The sequence below is a fragment of the Sminthopsis crassicaudata genome, chromosome 4 (genome assembly GCF_048593235.1).
Source record: "Sminthopsis crassicaudata isolate SCR6 chromosome 4, ASM4859323v1, whole genome shotgun sequence".
Taxonomy (NCBI): Eukaryota; Metazoa; Chordata; class Mammalia; order Dasyuromorphia; family Dasyuridae; genus Sminthopsis; species Sminthopsis crassicaudata.
In genome coordinates, this window is record NC_133620.1 from 177,352,051 (window position 1) to 177,368,120 (window position 16,070).

At 33.7% G+C, this 16,070-nt stretch overlaps 1 protein-coding gene across 17 annotated transcripts in view; it reads left to right on the plus strand.

The window, feature by feature from the left end:
• The window catches only part of TRDN (triadin), a 481,452-nt gene that overhangs the window by 296,128 nt on the left and 169,254 nt on the right, over positions 1-16,070 (plus strand). For 15 of the 17 annotated variants that reach the window (XM_074309957.1, XM_074309965.1, XM_074309958.1 and 12 more), the window contains one exon: positions 14,463-14,492. The exons of the other annotated variants lie outside the window; for them this stretch is intronic. In XM_074309957.1, the coding sequence (XP_074166058.1) occupies positions 14,463-14,492 (30 nt within the window). The remainder of the gene's footprint in view (positions 1-14,462; positions 14,493-16,070) is intronic. 17 annotated transcript variants of the gene reach the window in all.

Here is a 16,070-nt window from a genome sequence, read left to right on the forward strand (position 1 = left end):
AAAATGAAGGTAGGAAAGATTGAAAACTCATGCAGAATCACACAGGTTGTAAGGTTCTGAGGAGGATTATGAATTTGGATCTTCCCAACTTAAAGTCTAGTAGTCTATCCATTGTACCCTCCAGTTTTCTCAACTTGGAAAGAGTCCTTTGGTGAGTGACCCATTCTTCTGAGTAAAAACAAAAAACAAAAAAACAACTTAAGTCCTTATGATGAGGTTCAGGGTTGTGTCCCCAAATGATGAGGTTTGGCACAAGGCAGTGAGTTGTGGGAGCCCCTTTGGTTGGTGCAAAGGTCCTTCATAAAGGAATTGTGAACCTGAAAAGCTGGACTGGCAAAAAGAAGTTTATTATTGGCATTGGGAAGTCAGCCTTTTCCTTGGTGGCAAGTTTCCAACAGTGGGATTACAAATATTAAGGTTTTTTTTTATATATATTTTTGTATGTGTAAAATATATATATAACATTTTTTATATTTTCTTTTTCATGATGCAAATGGCCAAAGGATTTATAAAGGATCTGAGTGGTCATTGAGTACAAATCTATCATTTTATAGAAAAGAAAACTGAAGCACAAGGAGATTAAGTGACTTGTTTAATTTGAATATTTCTGTTTTCTCCATTTATACCGTAAACTATTTGGGAGTATGTCATGGCTCCTATTATATTATTAATGCCACAGTGCCTTTAATACACTCACATAGGTTGTTTTGTTCTTCCTTCTCAAAGAAGACCATGACATTATGGAGGTGATGCCATGACATGTAAGGGAATTGGATGTAAGTGAGGGAGGGCTATCCAATGTTACCTGCCTCACTTTCCCCTCCAGAGCCATCTGAATCAATTGGCAAGATATAGATCAAAACAACTATGAAATAGAAGACCTTAGCCTTTTTAAGCTAAGATCTTCAAAAAATCTATTTTACTGGGGTCGTACCTATTCACTGATTAAGGTTAGGTAACAATTGAGGCAAAGAATCTTCTCTTTCACTTAGTGCCAAAAAAGCAAAACAGAACAAAACAACAACAACAACAACAAAAAAAAAAAACCAACCTAGAAATAAATAAATAAATTTGGGAGGGGAAGACCCTCAGGGTTTCTGACCAAAGCAAAAATGACTGCTATTTACATTCAATCAGAGTTAATTACCATAAATGAAATTAGGTGACAAAATTGGGTTGTAGCTAATTAGAAGCTTGATTGTTCAGTTCTTCTCCAAGAGGCAAATGATAGTTAGCAACTCTGTTTTTATTATGTATCAGTAGGTAACAAGAAGTGTCACTTTGCAGGATACTTGATGGCTTAATTTTTGCAGAATTCACAATAAGCATTTGCAAAAAGAAGTAATTATAAAGCTTATATGCAACATGTATTATAGAGAATCAGAATAGGAAATAAAGACATTCTCTAAAAACTCAATGACTTCAACACAGAGGTAAGGAGAGTGAAAGACATGATGAAAACATGTTTGGAGAGTAAGAAAAAAAGATGATAATAGATTGTAGACATTTTTAACATGGTTACTTTTTTCAAAAGTCATAAAGCATCAAACCTGCAAAATCACAAGTAAACAATTTGATTGTGTTTTAATTGACATATAATAACCAAATACCAAAGCATGAGCTATTTTAATGTTGGGGCCAACAGCTTACTTGAGAAAAGATGAAGATGAATAGCTAATTGGAAAATATAATACAAAATGGGAAGATATGGTTTACAATTGAGGTAATAATAAAGACCAACAAATATACTGTAAGCTCCTTGAGAGCAAGGACTATCTTTCTATCTCCAGTGTTTAGCACAATGTCTGAAACAATATGTGCTTAACAAATACTTAACAATAATAGTACCATTTATATATCATTTTAAAGTTTGAAAAATACCTTACCAATATTATTTCATTTATTCTCCCAACAATGAAAAGATTAATCAAGCATTTACTAAACACATACTATCAGACACTGTGCTGAACTCTTTATAAATGCTGTCTCCTTTTATCTTCACAACAACCCTGGGAGGTAAGTTATTTTAAATCTTATTTTACAGTTGAGAAAAGGGGAAAGTAGGTTAAGTGATTTGTCCAAGGATATATACCTAATAAATAGTTAAGAATTCCTGACTCTAGGCCCATTTCTCTATCGATTAGACCACCTAGCTCAACCCCTGCATTCTGACACAATTGTGCTTCCTTTTCTAAGGTGTTGGCATTTCCCCTACAACTTTCATAACTCTCCTGTAATACTCTCATGGCTCCTTTTTGTGAACTCTTCCAAAAGACCCTTTTGAATTGGAGACCTGTTCATATCCCTCTTTGAGGCTTCGTCTACAGGCAACATGCCTTTATTGTCCTCTTCTGAGATTCTGTTCTGGTCTTTCCTGTCTCTATAGTGGCTTTTTATGGTCAGACTTCTTTTTGCTTTTTTTGCTCATTTTTAAAGATTGAAGTCTACTTTTAGGGAATAGGGAAGGTTGTCCTTTACTTTGTAGGACTATAGGGGATTCTTACAAACCACACTAGAAGCAGGGATGCAGGCTACCCCACTGCATTGAGTGACCTGCCAAGTTCTGCATGTTATGCTGGGGTTTAGGAACTCATAATTTGTCTTCAGTGGTTGTGTTGGAGATCTTACTATTGATCTGGTCTTCTGAACCAGGACAGAGTAACCAATGCTGCAGTATTTTGGCTGAGAGCCTTCCACTAGAATCCCTGCAGTAAACCTCATGCTTTCTTGAAGTCCTTCCAAGATATCTTATGCTGGAAAATTATTATACTCCAAATCTTTGTGGGTCTATCACTCCAAAATCTGTTCAGACACTTGATCTAGCATTGATTCCAAGGGGAGCCAGAAAGAACTCAGGCAAAGCCTTGTCTACTCTCTGCCTTTTTGGCTCCACACCCTCCTGAGCTAAAATTTGAAGCCAGGTTTTCCTGATTACAAGTCTAATGGTCTATTAACTTTGTTTTTGTTCAGATGATTCACAGTCATATTCAATTCTTTATGACCATATTTAAGATTTTCTTGGAGAAGACACTAGTGATTTGCCATTTCCTTCTGAAGCTCATTTCACAGATGAGGAACTGAGGCAAACATTGTTAAAGGGACTTCTCCTGGGTTACACAACTAGAATAAGGCTTATTTGAACTCAAGAAGACATCAGGCTCAGGACTCTATCCATCGTATTACCCTAGTTGTCCCACTCTATACCATCTTATTACCTCTTAACTGTTAGTTGATTGGGATAAAAAGCTACAATACACAATTCTGCCACATATTTTGCATCTGAATAATGAATTTGTATGCCTCTCTTAGCTCTATTTTGAGTAAAATTTGCCCTAGATTAGGAGGTGAATGATGAGGTACCTGACATATTTAACATTGAGATGATTTATAAGTAGCATAGTCAGGATTTGAAAACAGGTCTCAGTCTCTAAATATGGAGTTATATAGACTATATTATATTATGAGCTGTTTCCTGTTTTGGACCTGGAATAAAATTGCAGAATCATCCTATTATGAGTTAGGCTAATAATTAGTCCTTTTTTCATTTAATCATAATTACAAAATAGCCCTCACTACATTATCAAGAGTTAAGAAAGCAAGGCCTAGTGAAATCTTTGAGTTCATTATTAATTTTCTCAGAAACAAATCTGAGTATTGTTTAGATATCAAACAGATGCTTTAAAAAAAATCTCAAAGATCCATTACTGTCAAGATGTCAGAAATTCAACACTATCCTGTGTTTTGCCATTTCCCTCAGGAGCTTCCATGTGATTGAGACTTCTGAGAGAATAAGACTTCCGAAGTGCTGTGGGGAAAAAAGATGCTTCTAAGGCATGAAAGAATTAGAAAGTTAGTATTGCCTCATCCTTAAATTAGAGTTATTGAGAAGAGAAAATGTTTGTTTACTATTCGTAAGGTTGATTTCAGATCCAGAATATTTCATATGGATGTCATTGTTGTTGAGTCATTTCAATCTTGCCCTACTCTTTATAACCCTATTTGGGAATTTCTTGGCAAAGATACTGGAATAATTTGGCACTTCCTTCTCTGGCTCATTTTACAAGTAAAGAAACTGAGATAAGCAAGGTTAAGTAGCTTGCCCAGGGTCACACAAGTAATAAGTGTTAAGAGGGCAGATTTGAACTCAGGTCTTCCTAATCCTAAGCCTGGTCTTCTATCTTCTGTACCACCTCCCTTCTCTTTCACTTGGATACCTAAGAAGAATTCACAAACAGCAATCACAGAATTTACTCTTTGAAATGAAAGATCTATGACAGTTTTGTTTTTTGTTGTGTGTGTGTGTGTGTGTGTGTGTGTGTGTGTGTGTGTGTGTGTGTGTGTGTGTGTGTGATGGCTCTCTCCCATAGGAAAATTAACTCAACAGCCTTATACTATATGTTATCTAAAATAAGAGTGAAGTTTTAAAAATATTTTCTCGAAATGGCCTGGACAATGTCCACAGTGATTAGAAACCTTGATATATTGGGTACATAACTTCAATGACTTTCTGTAAATCTGTTCTTATAAGAACATGGGGACAGAATGAAATTCTACATGGAAAAAAAAATTACTCACACTTGAAAGTGATCAATTTGGGCATTTGAGAATGGAAAGATAATTGTTGATCATGATACTTAACTTCCAAATCTAAGTTTTTCTTATAAAGTGTCACAGTACTGAAGCAACATTGAAAATGATTGTGTAGATAATGATGATGAAGATGATAAGTGTAAGGAATGTCTGCTCATTAACTTTGATTTTCTTTTGATGATAATGATAAAATTTTAAAGTGTAGCAATTTTTACCTACAGAGTTTTTACTGGAAAACATGGGGGCTGAAAAAAAGAAGTTCTCATTTTGCTACTCTTCTCTTTTTATTTAATACATCAACTTTGCATTAATTGGATATACAATCTCCTATTATAATAAAAGGTATTGAAGATGGTATGGTGATACCTGAATGTCATGTTAAGGAATTTGGATTATAGCCTGAAAATAATCACTGCTATCAAGGGTTGTTGTTGTTGTTGTTGTTGTTGGTGGTGGTGGTGGTGGTGGTGGTGGTGGTGGTTTTTTTTTTTTTTTAACAGAACAATAACAGGATGAATACGAATTTGAAAATAAATCTTTACTATTGTGTAGTAGACAAAAACAAAAGATTTGAGAGAGGGAGAACAGTTAGGAAGTTCTTGAAGTATTCCATGGAGAGAGTTTCTGGAAATACTTCAAAAAATGAATTGGTGAGTGGCTGCATGTAGGTGAAAAATAGGAGGAAAAGGCAATGATTATGCAAACATTAAATGCCTGCTATTTACAGGACACACTGTGCTGAGCTTCAGAGGCACACAAACAAAAAAAGGGAAAATTTCTGCCCTTGTTAAAGAATAATTCTATTAGCTTATATTGGAAGAGAATGATGGTATTAACATAAACAAGGATAATGATGGGCTTAATTTTATAAAACTCGTATTTGAATTGATGAAAAAGTCAACAAAAAGTAAGAAAATAAAATGAGTAAGTTAGCATAGTAAAAAAAATCAGTAATTGGGGTGCTACTTGTTCTAAAAGTTTAGAGATAAAACAGGGAAAAACATAAAAAAAATCACCAAATATATTAGCCTAGGACAGCTCTATTGTATAGAACATAGGAATTCTTTTTAAATGGATGAAAGAAAGGGTAGCAATGAATTTACTAATGTGCAATACTGACCCCTTGACATCGTGCATTAGAATGCAGATACCTGTTTCTGGGCTTCCATGATAAAGTTTCCCCATGTCCTACAAAAATATTCCTCAGAATCAGCAAAAGTATAATATGCCACTGAATTAATTAATATGAGTACAGATTTTAAAGCACTTTAGAGTATCATTTCTTAGTGTACTGGTGCCCTTACATTAGCTGTAGATACCAGCTAACTTTCTTTTTCCAGGACAAAATATAATGAATAGTGTGAATAAAGAATTTGATATTAAAATTTGGAATACATTTTTAAACAGTATAATAAAGATTTATTTAGATTTTTTCCATTTCATGTGGTAGTTATAGTAATATTTGGAGATCATGGTATAACTTGAAAAAAACATAATTTGTAGATAGATAGATTATATACACACACACACACACACTCACCCCCCCACACACACACACATATACATATAGGATTAACCATCTGCCCTAGTATTTTGCTCCTATAAATACCAAATGGATACCGGATATTGTAATCCCAGGAATTGGGAGCCATATTTATCTAACAAATTCTAATGACACATAGTATAAGACAATTTTCAGATAGATAAATATATATACCATATATATATATATATATATATATACCAGGTGTATGGATTGAAGAATACTTTAGTAGAAAAAGAGGATGGAAACTAAAAAGGTCAGGTTAGAATAGAGAAGCAGAATATGTGGGGATTACAAGAAGTGCATACAAACATACATACATGCATATATATGAGAGAAGTGATTTGCCCAAGGTCACACATCTAATCAAGGGCCTGAGACCAGAATTCAGGTCTTTCTATTTCACAGTCTAGAACTCTATCCATTGTACCTCTTAGCTGCCTCATCATTATTCATTTTTGCTCAGAACCCAGAAAAACAAACAAAACCTGCTACCATTCTGATGGAAAGTCCTTATAACTTGAGATCCTAACTTTCAACTCATTTCAATATTGAATGATAAAAAGAACTGAACATGGAAAGAAAGAAAGAAAAACTTCAAAAATAAGCACTTTGATAAGTGAAAAAGAAAAAAAAACTTTTCAGGATTGGGTGGTTAATAATCAAGGCTTTATTTGAAAGACTCAAAAAGTTTTGCAAAACACTTGGAAAACTTTAGTATCAGATGCTTCCTTTTTTTGTATAGAATTTATACCAGTGGATTGGATTCCAAACCTTTGTAAATCATCTTCATTCTCCCAGTTCTTTTGCCCTTTAAAAATGGTAAAATGGAAATTTGTTAAAGAAACTACCTTTTCCTATGAATAAAGAATATAAATTTCAGGAAATATTTACAGAGAAAATACTGTTCTTCTGATGATTTAAAAGGTATAATATCTTTTTGCTAAATAAAAATGTTCTCAGCACTAGACATGAGCAATTTAATTGAAATATATTGATACAATAGAATTTTTGAATGTAAAAGTAGGAAAGGAAGAAAAGTGCCATTCTACTCCAATCTCTGTTTAACATTTTTGATAAATTATCATCTAATGCATATTTGAAGGTCAAAATCCATAAATGCTTGTTTTTTTCTTGTTTTTTTTTTATTAATTTTTATAATTATAACATTTTCTTTGACAGTACATATGCATAGGTAATTTTTTTTAACATTATCCCTTGTACTCCCTTCTGTTCCGAGTTTTTCCCCTCCTTCCCTCCACCCTCTTCCCTATATGGCAGGCATTCCCATACATATTAAATATATTATAGTATATCCTAGGTACAATATATATGTGCAGAAACAAATGTTGTTGTTGTTGTTGTTGTTGTTGCAAAGGAAGGATTGTATTCGGAAGGTAAAAATAATCTGGGAAGAGAAACAAAACAAAACAAAACAGAAACAATGTTCACAGTTTACATTCATTTCCCAGTGTTCCTTTTCTGGATGTAGCTAATTCTGTCCATCATTGATCAATTGTAATTGGATTAGCTCTTCTCTATGTTGAAGATATCCACTTCCATCAGAATACATCCTCATACAGTATCATTGTTGAAGTGTATAATGATCCCCTAGTTCTGCTCGTTTCACTCAGCTTCAGTTGATGTAAGTCTCTCCAAGCTTCTCTGTATTCCTCCTGCTGGTCATTTCTTACAGAGCAATAATATTCCATAACAATTATATACCATAATTTACCCAACCATTCTCCAATTGATGGACATCCATTCATTTTCCAGTTTCTAGTCACTATGAAAAGGGCTGCCACAAACATTTTGGCACATACAGGTCCCTTTCCCTTCTTTAGTATTTCCTTGGGATATAAGTCCAGTAGTAGACACTGCTGGGTCAAAGGTATGCACAGTTTGATAACTTTTGGGGCTTAATTCCAGATTGCTCTCCAGAATGGTTGGATTCTTTCACAACTCCACCAACAATGCATCAGTGTCCCAGTTTTCCCACAGCCCTTCCAACATTCATTGTTATTTGTTCCTGTCATCTTAGCCAATATGACGGGTGTGTAATGATATCTCAGAGTTGTCTTAATTTGCATTTCTCTGATCAATAGTGATTTGGAACACTTTCATATGAGTGGAAATAGTTTTAATTTCATCATCAGAACTATTTCTAATAGCTTTTTAGCAGAGTCTTTGGGGTTCTCTAAGTATACCATCATGTCATCTGCAAAAAGTGATAATTTGATTTCCACATTTCCTACTCTAATTCCTTGAATCTCTTTCTTAGCTCTTATTGCCGAGGCTAGCGTTTCTGGTACTATATTGAATAGTAATGGTGATAGTGGGCAACCTTGTTTCACTCCTGATCTTACAGGGAAAGGTTCTGGTTTATTGCCATTACATATGATGTTTACTGACAGTTTTAAATATATGCTCCTTATTATTTTAAGGAATAGTCCATTTAGTCCTATACTCTCAAGCATTTTTAGTAGAAATGGATGTTGGATTTTATCAAATGCTTTTTCTGCATCTATTGAGATGATCATATGGTTTTTATTAATTTTATTATTAATATGGTCAATTATACTAATAGTTTTCCTAATATTAAACAAGCCCTGCATTCCTGGCATAAATCCCACTTGGTCATAGTGTATTATCCTGGGGATGATTTTCTGAAGTCTTTTTGCTAATATCTTATTTAAGATTTTAGCATCAATATTCATTAAGGAAATTGGTCTATAGTTTTCTTTCTCAGTTTTCGATCTACCTGGTTTAGGTATCAGTACCATGTCTGTGTCATAAAAGGAATTTGGTAGGACTCCTTCAATCCCTATTTTTTCAAATAATTTATATAATATTGCAGTTAGTTGTTCTTTAAATGTTTGGTAGAATTCACATGTAAATCCATCTGGTCCTGGGGATTTTTTCTTAAGGAGTTGGTTAATAGCTTGTTCTATTTCTTTTTCTGAGATGGGACTATTTACTTAATTCTTCCTCTGTTAATCTGGGCAAGCGATATTTTTTGAAGGTAATCTTCCATTTCACTTAAGTTATCGAATTTATTGGCATAAAGTTGAGCAAAGTAGCTCCTAACTATCGTTCTAATTTCCTCTTCATTAGTGGTGAGTTCACCCTTTTCATTTTCAAGACTAACAATTTGCTTTTTCTCTTTCCTTTTTTTAATCAGGTTTACTAAGGGTTTGTCTATTTTGTTGGTTTTTTCATAGAACCAACTCTTAGTTTTATTAATTAATTCAATAGTTTTTTTACTTTCAATTTTATTAATCTCACCTTTTATTTTTTTGAATTTCAAGTTTTGTGTTTGTCTGGGGGGTTTTAATTTGTTCCTTTTCTAGCAATTTTAGTTGTAAGCCCAATTCGTTGTCCCTCTCTTTCTCTATTTTATGCAAGTAGGCCTGTAGAGATATAAAACTTCCCTTTATTACTGCTTTGGCTGTATCCCACACATTTTGGTATGATGTCTCATTATTGTCATTTTCTTGGGTGAAGTTATTAATTATGTCTATGATTTCCATGAACTGCTGAGAAGAAAGTATACTCCTTTCTGTCTCCATTTAGCTTTCACCAAAGATCTATCATATCAAACTTTTCTAGTATTCTATTTACCTCTTTGACTTCTTTCTTATTTATTTTGTGGTTTGATTTATCTAATTCTGAGAGTGCAAGGTTGAGATCTCCCACTATTATAGTTTTGCTGTCTCTTTCTACTTGCAGCTCTCTTAGTTTCTCTTTTAAGAATTTAGATGCTGCACCACTTGGTGTGTATATGTTTAATATTGATACTGCTTCATTATTGATGCTACCCTTTAGCAGGATATAATGCCCTTCCTTATCTCTTTTAATTAGATCAATTTTTGTTTTTGCTTGATCTGAGATGAGGATGGCCATCCCTGCTTTTTTGGCTTAGCCTGAAGCATAGTAGATTCTGCTCCACCCTTTTACTTTTAGTTTGAATGTATCACCCAGTTTCAGGTGTGTTTCCTGTAAACAACATATAGTAGGATTCTGACTTTTAATCCAGTCTGCTAACTGCTTCCTCTTTATGAGGCAGTTTGCCCCATTCACATTTATGGTTAGAATGACTAATTCTATATTGCTTGCCATACTATTAACCTCTGCTTATGCTTTTCTCCTTTCCTTCCCTCTTACCCCCCTACCCAGTATTAAACTTGTGAACACCACTTGCTTTTCACAGCCCTCCCTTTTTAGTATCCCACCCCACCTTAAAGTTCCTCCCCTTATTTTACCCCTTTTCCTCACAATTTCTGTATTCCCTTCCCCTTAGTTTACTCCTTCCCACCCACTTTTCAATGAAGTGGAAGAAGTTTCACCATAAATCGAATATGTCTATTGATACACACTATGTTCATCTCCCTCCTTTCTTTCTCTCAGATATAATAGGTTAACTTTGCCTCTTCATGAGATGTAGTACCACCACTTTACAATTTTTTATGATATAATTTCCTTTCCATCTCTAGTTTCTAAGACAAATTGTACATATGTCCTTTACATATTTTTTGGCAGAAGTATAGTTCTCAAGATTTCTTTTTTCAATTTCAATTTCAATTTCAATTTTCAATGTCTATTTTACCCACTGTTTCCAAAACGTCTGGGCAGTTCTCTTTGATAATTTCCTGGAAAATAGTGTCCAGGCTCTTTTTTTCCTCACATTTTTCAGGGAGTCCGATTATTCTCAAATTGTCTCTCCTGGATCTGTTTTCCAGGTCTGTTGTCTTTCTAGTAAGGTACTTGACATTCTTTTCAATTGTTTCATTTCTCTGGTTTTGCTTGACTACCTCTTGGTTTCTCCTTGAGTCATTCATTTCTACTTGTTCGAGTCTAATTTTCAATGATGTATTTTCTTCACTCACTTTTTTTATATCTCTTTGTAATTGTCCAATTGAGTTTTTATCATCTGTGGAATTTTTTTCCATTTTATCCATTTTATTTTTTAGAGAGCTGTTATCTTTTTCCAGCTCACTAATCCTGTTTTCCTTGGAGTTGTTTACCTTTTCCAGCTCACTAATCTTGTTTCTCAGTGATTTGATTTCTTTATCCACTCTGTCTTTAAATGCATGGGATGACTTCTCCAGGCTCTCTTGCCAAGCTTCCCTTTCCTTTTCCCATTTTTCTTCCAGCTCTCTTGTGAGAGCCTTTTAGATTTCCTCTATGAGGTTCTTTTGTATTGAGGAGCAGATCACATCCCCCTTAGGGGATTCCTCTGGGGACAGTCTGTTTTTAGTCTCCTCAGTGTTTGAAGTCTGCTCTCTCTCCATACAGAAGCTGTCAATGGTTAGAGCCCTTTTGAATTTTTTGTTCATTTTGTCAGAGTGAATCAAAGAACACAAATTGACAAGAGAAACAATTGGTCTGTTTTGGGGGGGATGGGGCTGTATGGTGTTAATGGGCTTCCTCTACAGACTGGGGGGGAGGGCAGCAGCGAGCCACTAACAGGACAGTGATGGCTGCACTGAGTCTGCACTCTGAGGCTCTGAGAATGTGCTGAGTCAGTCCAGGTGGAGGTTGGGGGTGGCCGGGTTCTGAGAGACACTGGCTTTCTGGGGGTTTATTCTTCACCTCCAGTGTTTACACCCTCTCCGCTGCTCCTGGCTTGCTGCCAAGACAGAGTATCCACAGTGGGGTAAAAGCCTTTTCATAGAAAAGGCAGAGATCATACCCCTCCCCTCTCTGGTCTGAGCTGTGTGAGCTGCCTGTCTCGTTCTGGCTTGCCTGCCCTGTTCTGGCTTGCCTGCCCTCAGTCTGTGCCCAGTCTGATTGACCCTCCCCCGAGCAAACACAGACCTTCTCTGGCGAATTTCAAGGATGTCTTCTCTTGGTGATTATTTGTGGGTTTCTTTTCCGGTCAAGCATTAACTCTGAGGCTTGTCATGAAGTAAGTCCTGAGAGATAACAAGGAGCTCAAGCAGCTGTCTGCCTTCACGCTGCCATCTTGGCCGGAAGTCCCATAAATGCTTGTTTATGTTCATGACCACTTGAACTTTTGGATATTAAATATCCACCCACTTTTAGATACCTCCATTATATCTAGCTCAAATCTTGCTCTATGTACCTTTTACCTGTTGATTCTAGGATAGTTTTCTAGATCTAAAAAGAGGATATTTAATCTCTTTTCACATAAAAATGTTACAAATATTTGAAGATTTCTGTCATGTAATTACATGACAGTAGTTACATTTTTGTAATTTTTGCCCCTTATTAAACATCTCTAGTTCCTTGAACCTATTCTTCTGTGGCATGGAAATGATTCCCTTACCAGTAGTGACCCAGGCTATCAAAGATGATTCATCTTCTTTATTCTAGGCTTTATAGTTTTAAGATGATCATCATATCATTCATTTTTCAGCATATAATTTCCATTCAGTTACTTTTTGTAGTAAATACCATGATTCTTAGCAAAAAAAAAAAAAAAAAGAGTAATTGATAGTCTACAATATAAGATTATTCTACAGCTAATGTTCTTGAAAGTTTAATATTTTATCAAATAAACAAATAGTACTAAAGATTTGCATCATATTTTTATTATACAAGTTTTTAAATTTAATAGACACAAAATTCATAATCATGCTGTAATATATATATCTTAAATTCTTTAAATTATGAAACTTTCTTAATCCAATCTTATAAAAATATAATTCTTGACCTCATTTCTTAAACATAATATAGAACTAAGTCAAATTGAGAAATGACCAAAAAATATAAGCAGTTTTCAGATGAAGTAATCAAAACTATCTAGAGTCATATGAAGAATATTCTAACACTATCGAGTGGAGAAATATGAAATAAAACAGTTCTAATATACTATCTCATACCTATTGGAATGACTAATAAGGTAGAAAAGGACAATGACAAATGGTTGAGGGGATGTTGGAAAAATGAGACAATAATTAAGCACTGGTAGACTGATTCAACCATTCTGCAGAGCAATTTGGAATGATACCTGAAGAATGATAAAATCATGACTTGGCAATATCATTATGAGATCTGTATCCCAAAAGAGATCTTAAAAAAGGAAAATGACCTATATGTACAAAATATTTATACCACCTCTTTTCTGGGGGCAAATAATTGGAAACTGAGGGATTGTCTATCAATTGGGGAATGGCTGAACAAATTGTGGTATGTGATTATGATGGAATGCTATTGCCTTATAAAAAATGATGAACAAGATTCTCTCAGAAAAACCTGCAAAGACTTCGATGAGCATCTGATGCAAAGTGAGATGTACTTTGTATAAAGTAACAGCAATATTATAAGATAATCAACTGTAAATGTCTTAGCTATTCTCAGCAATACAATGATCCAAGACAATATCCATGACCCCCCTAATCCTCCTAGTCTTTTCAGCTTGTGAAGCAGCCATTGGTCTAGCACTGCTGGTCAAAATCTCTGCTACCCACGGCACTGATCACATCCAAAACCTTAACCTCCTTCAATGCTAAAAATCCTCGTATCAACCTTCATACTAATTCCTTTAACCTGATACTCAAAAAAAATCCTGAATTTGAATTAACACTACAACACACAGCTTTCTAATCAGCATTTGAAGTTTAACACTTCTATATCATAACTCAGACCTAGGTTACAACTACAATACCTCATTTTCATTAGATTCCCTAGTCCCTCTGAAGGACTTATAAAGAAAGTAGTTATACCTCTACAGAGAAAGAACTGATTGTGTCTGAATACAGATTGAAACATATTATTAAAAGATATTAAATTCTGGTTAAAATTTCTCAGACTTTTAAACTAAAAGTGGATATTATCTCTGAGTCCTAGTCTATTCATTTATAAGGTCGTGAAGAAAAAAATATTTTACTAATAAAAAAGTTTGAGTTCTTTTTTGCATGGAATATACTACTGTTTCAATGTTTGTAGACTAATAATTGTGACATAATTTTTGAATAAGTCCTTTTGTTTCAACTTTTTACTTCATTCCATTTATATGAGCACAGACATATTTAGTACTCCTCTAACTCTCCAGAGGTGTTATCAATTCTTTTAGCTTGAGCTGCACAAAAATTTATCTTTTATTCTTTGAACAAAGCTCTACAAAGCTTAATTATAGGACTTGTCACAAACATATCTTCTGGTTTTCTAAATGTTTGTATTTTAAAATCTGAATTACTTCTAAATTTTATGAAAGGATAATTTTGTTTATTTTTGTGTGGTAGTTCTAAATGAGTGAATCATTAAATATTCATTCAATGAATATAAAATGCTGACTTCAAATTTCAAGGAAAAGTTTTTTTTTTTTTTTTTTAAATGTCAACACTCTCCTTTTTTGTTTTTTCAGCAACATCTAAAAAAGAAGAAAAGAAAGAAGGTAATTAAGCATAATTTTTATATATTATCAAAAATCTATCTTGCAATTAATGTGTAAAACATTAATTAATTTAAGAAACATTTATTAAGTCTGTCTTATATGCTACATGTTGGAATTACTCTAAAATTAAAGAAATAGAATTTGGAATTATGGGAAGTCACAGTTTTAGTCTTCAAACAAGCTTTCACTCTTTCTGGAGAAATAAACTAATGGCACAAATAATTATAATATAACATGGGTAATAGAAAAATACATCATTCAACATCTAACAAATAAAGATTAAAAGCTAAGGACCATTTTCATTCAGTTTATTTTTGGGGACATGCAAGTTTAGTTTTTTGATGGTAATTTCCATCATTAAAAGAAAATCTGTATCCAGAACTTCATTTTCTTTTTTACATTTTTTTCAAACATTCAATAACAAGAAAGACTAAAATTGTTGTTCTATAGTGCCCACATAAATTTGGCTTTTAGATTCCTCATGAACACAGAAAATCTTATAGAATTTATTTAATCTTTTGCATGATAAATGTCTTTGTATTTCAGTTTAGAAGAGAAATATTTTCTAACATAGATGAAACCTTTTCTAGAGACACAGGGAAAAAATGGGATTTTTTTTCAAATCCCCATTCCATAAGTTTAGGGTTTAGTCTTAAATATATTAACTATATAAACTATGTGAGAATCCTTGCACCATAACTCCTTTAATATCTCCCATAGCAGTAACTAAACCCATTTCTTTCACTCTTCAGCCACAAAAAAAATGTAGCCATATTGTACTTCCTCCATTCCCTTTTCTTTTATACTTCTTAATGTAACAAAACATGCTTGTTATTCTTTTCCTTTTCAAAGAGAGGCGTCAAACCTTTTTTTTTTTTTAATAAATATTGAGACAGGGCATTCAAAGATATATAAAATATGAAAGGGTTGAACAACCTAGTAAAATCATACCATTCTAGCATATTTATTTCATCTTAGAAAATGACCATTTTTTTAATGGAATTTTGGCACATTCCAATTAAAAAAATATTTTTTTTTTGTTTTGTTTTGGTTTTCCATTAGGGAGTTTACATTGAGATTTTGCACAAGCCTATCTAATATCTGAAGAATTATATTCTGCTTCCATAAAACTGGAAAAATAAGGCAATAATCAATAGTGTGCTTAGTGTAAGGAAACATATTTTCTTTTTTTTTATCTCAATCTCTTCCCATTACAGAGGACAGGAGGAATCCATATATTCAACAAAGACTTTCACAAGAATAAGCCTTTGCTGAGAAATCAAAGTAATGAAAGCATTTACATATGTTTCTTTCACTTCTCTCCCCCAGCATTTGGGATATTGTATATATTTAGCATAATTGAATCAGGGAGTAGAGGAGGAGATATAGATAACTTTGAGAAATAAGAATTCATCATGTTAGATTTGGGAACCTGAGCAATTATGTTTTCAGTCATGGAAATGGCAATGAAAACATAAAAAGTTTCTGTGTTTCATAGTAGTATTTAAATTGTATCCATAAACATGAGCATTTTATGTTATGATTTTTCTTGATTTAGAAGATACTTTCTAAACATGA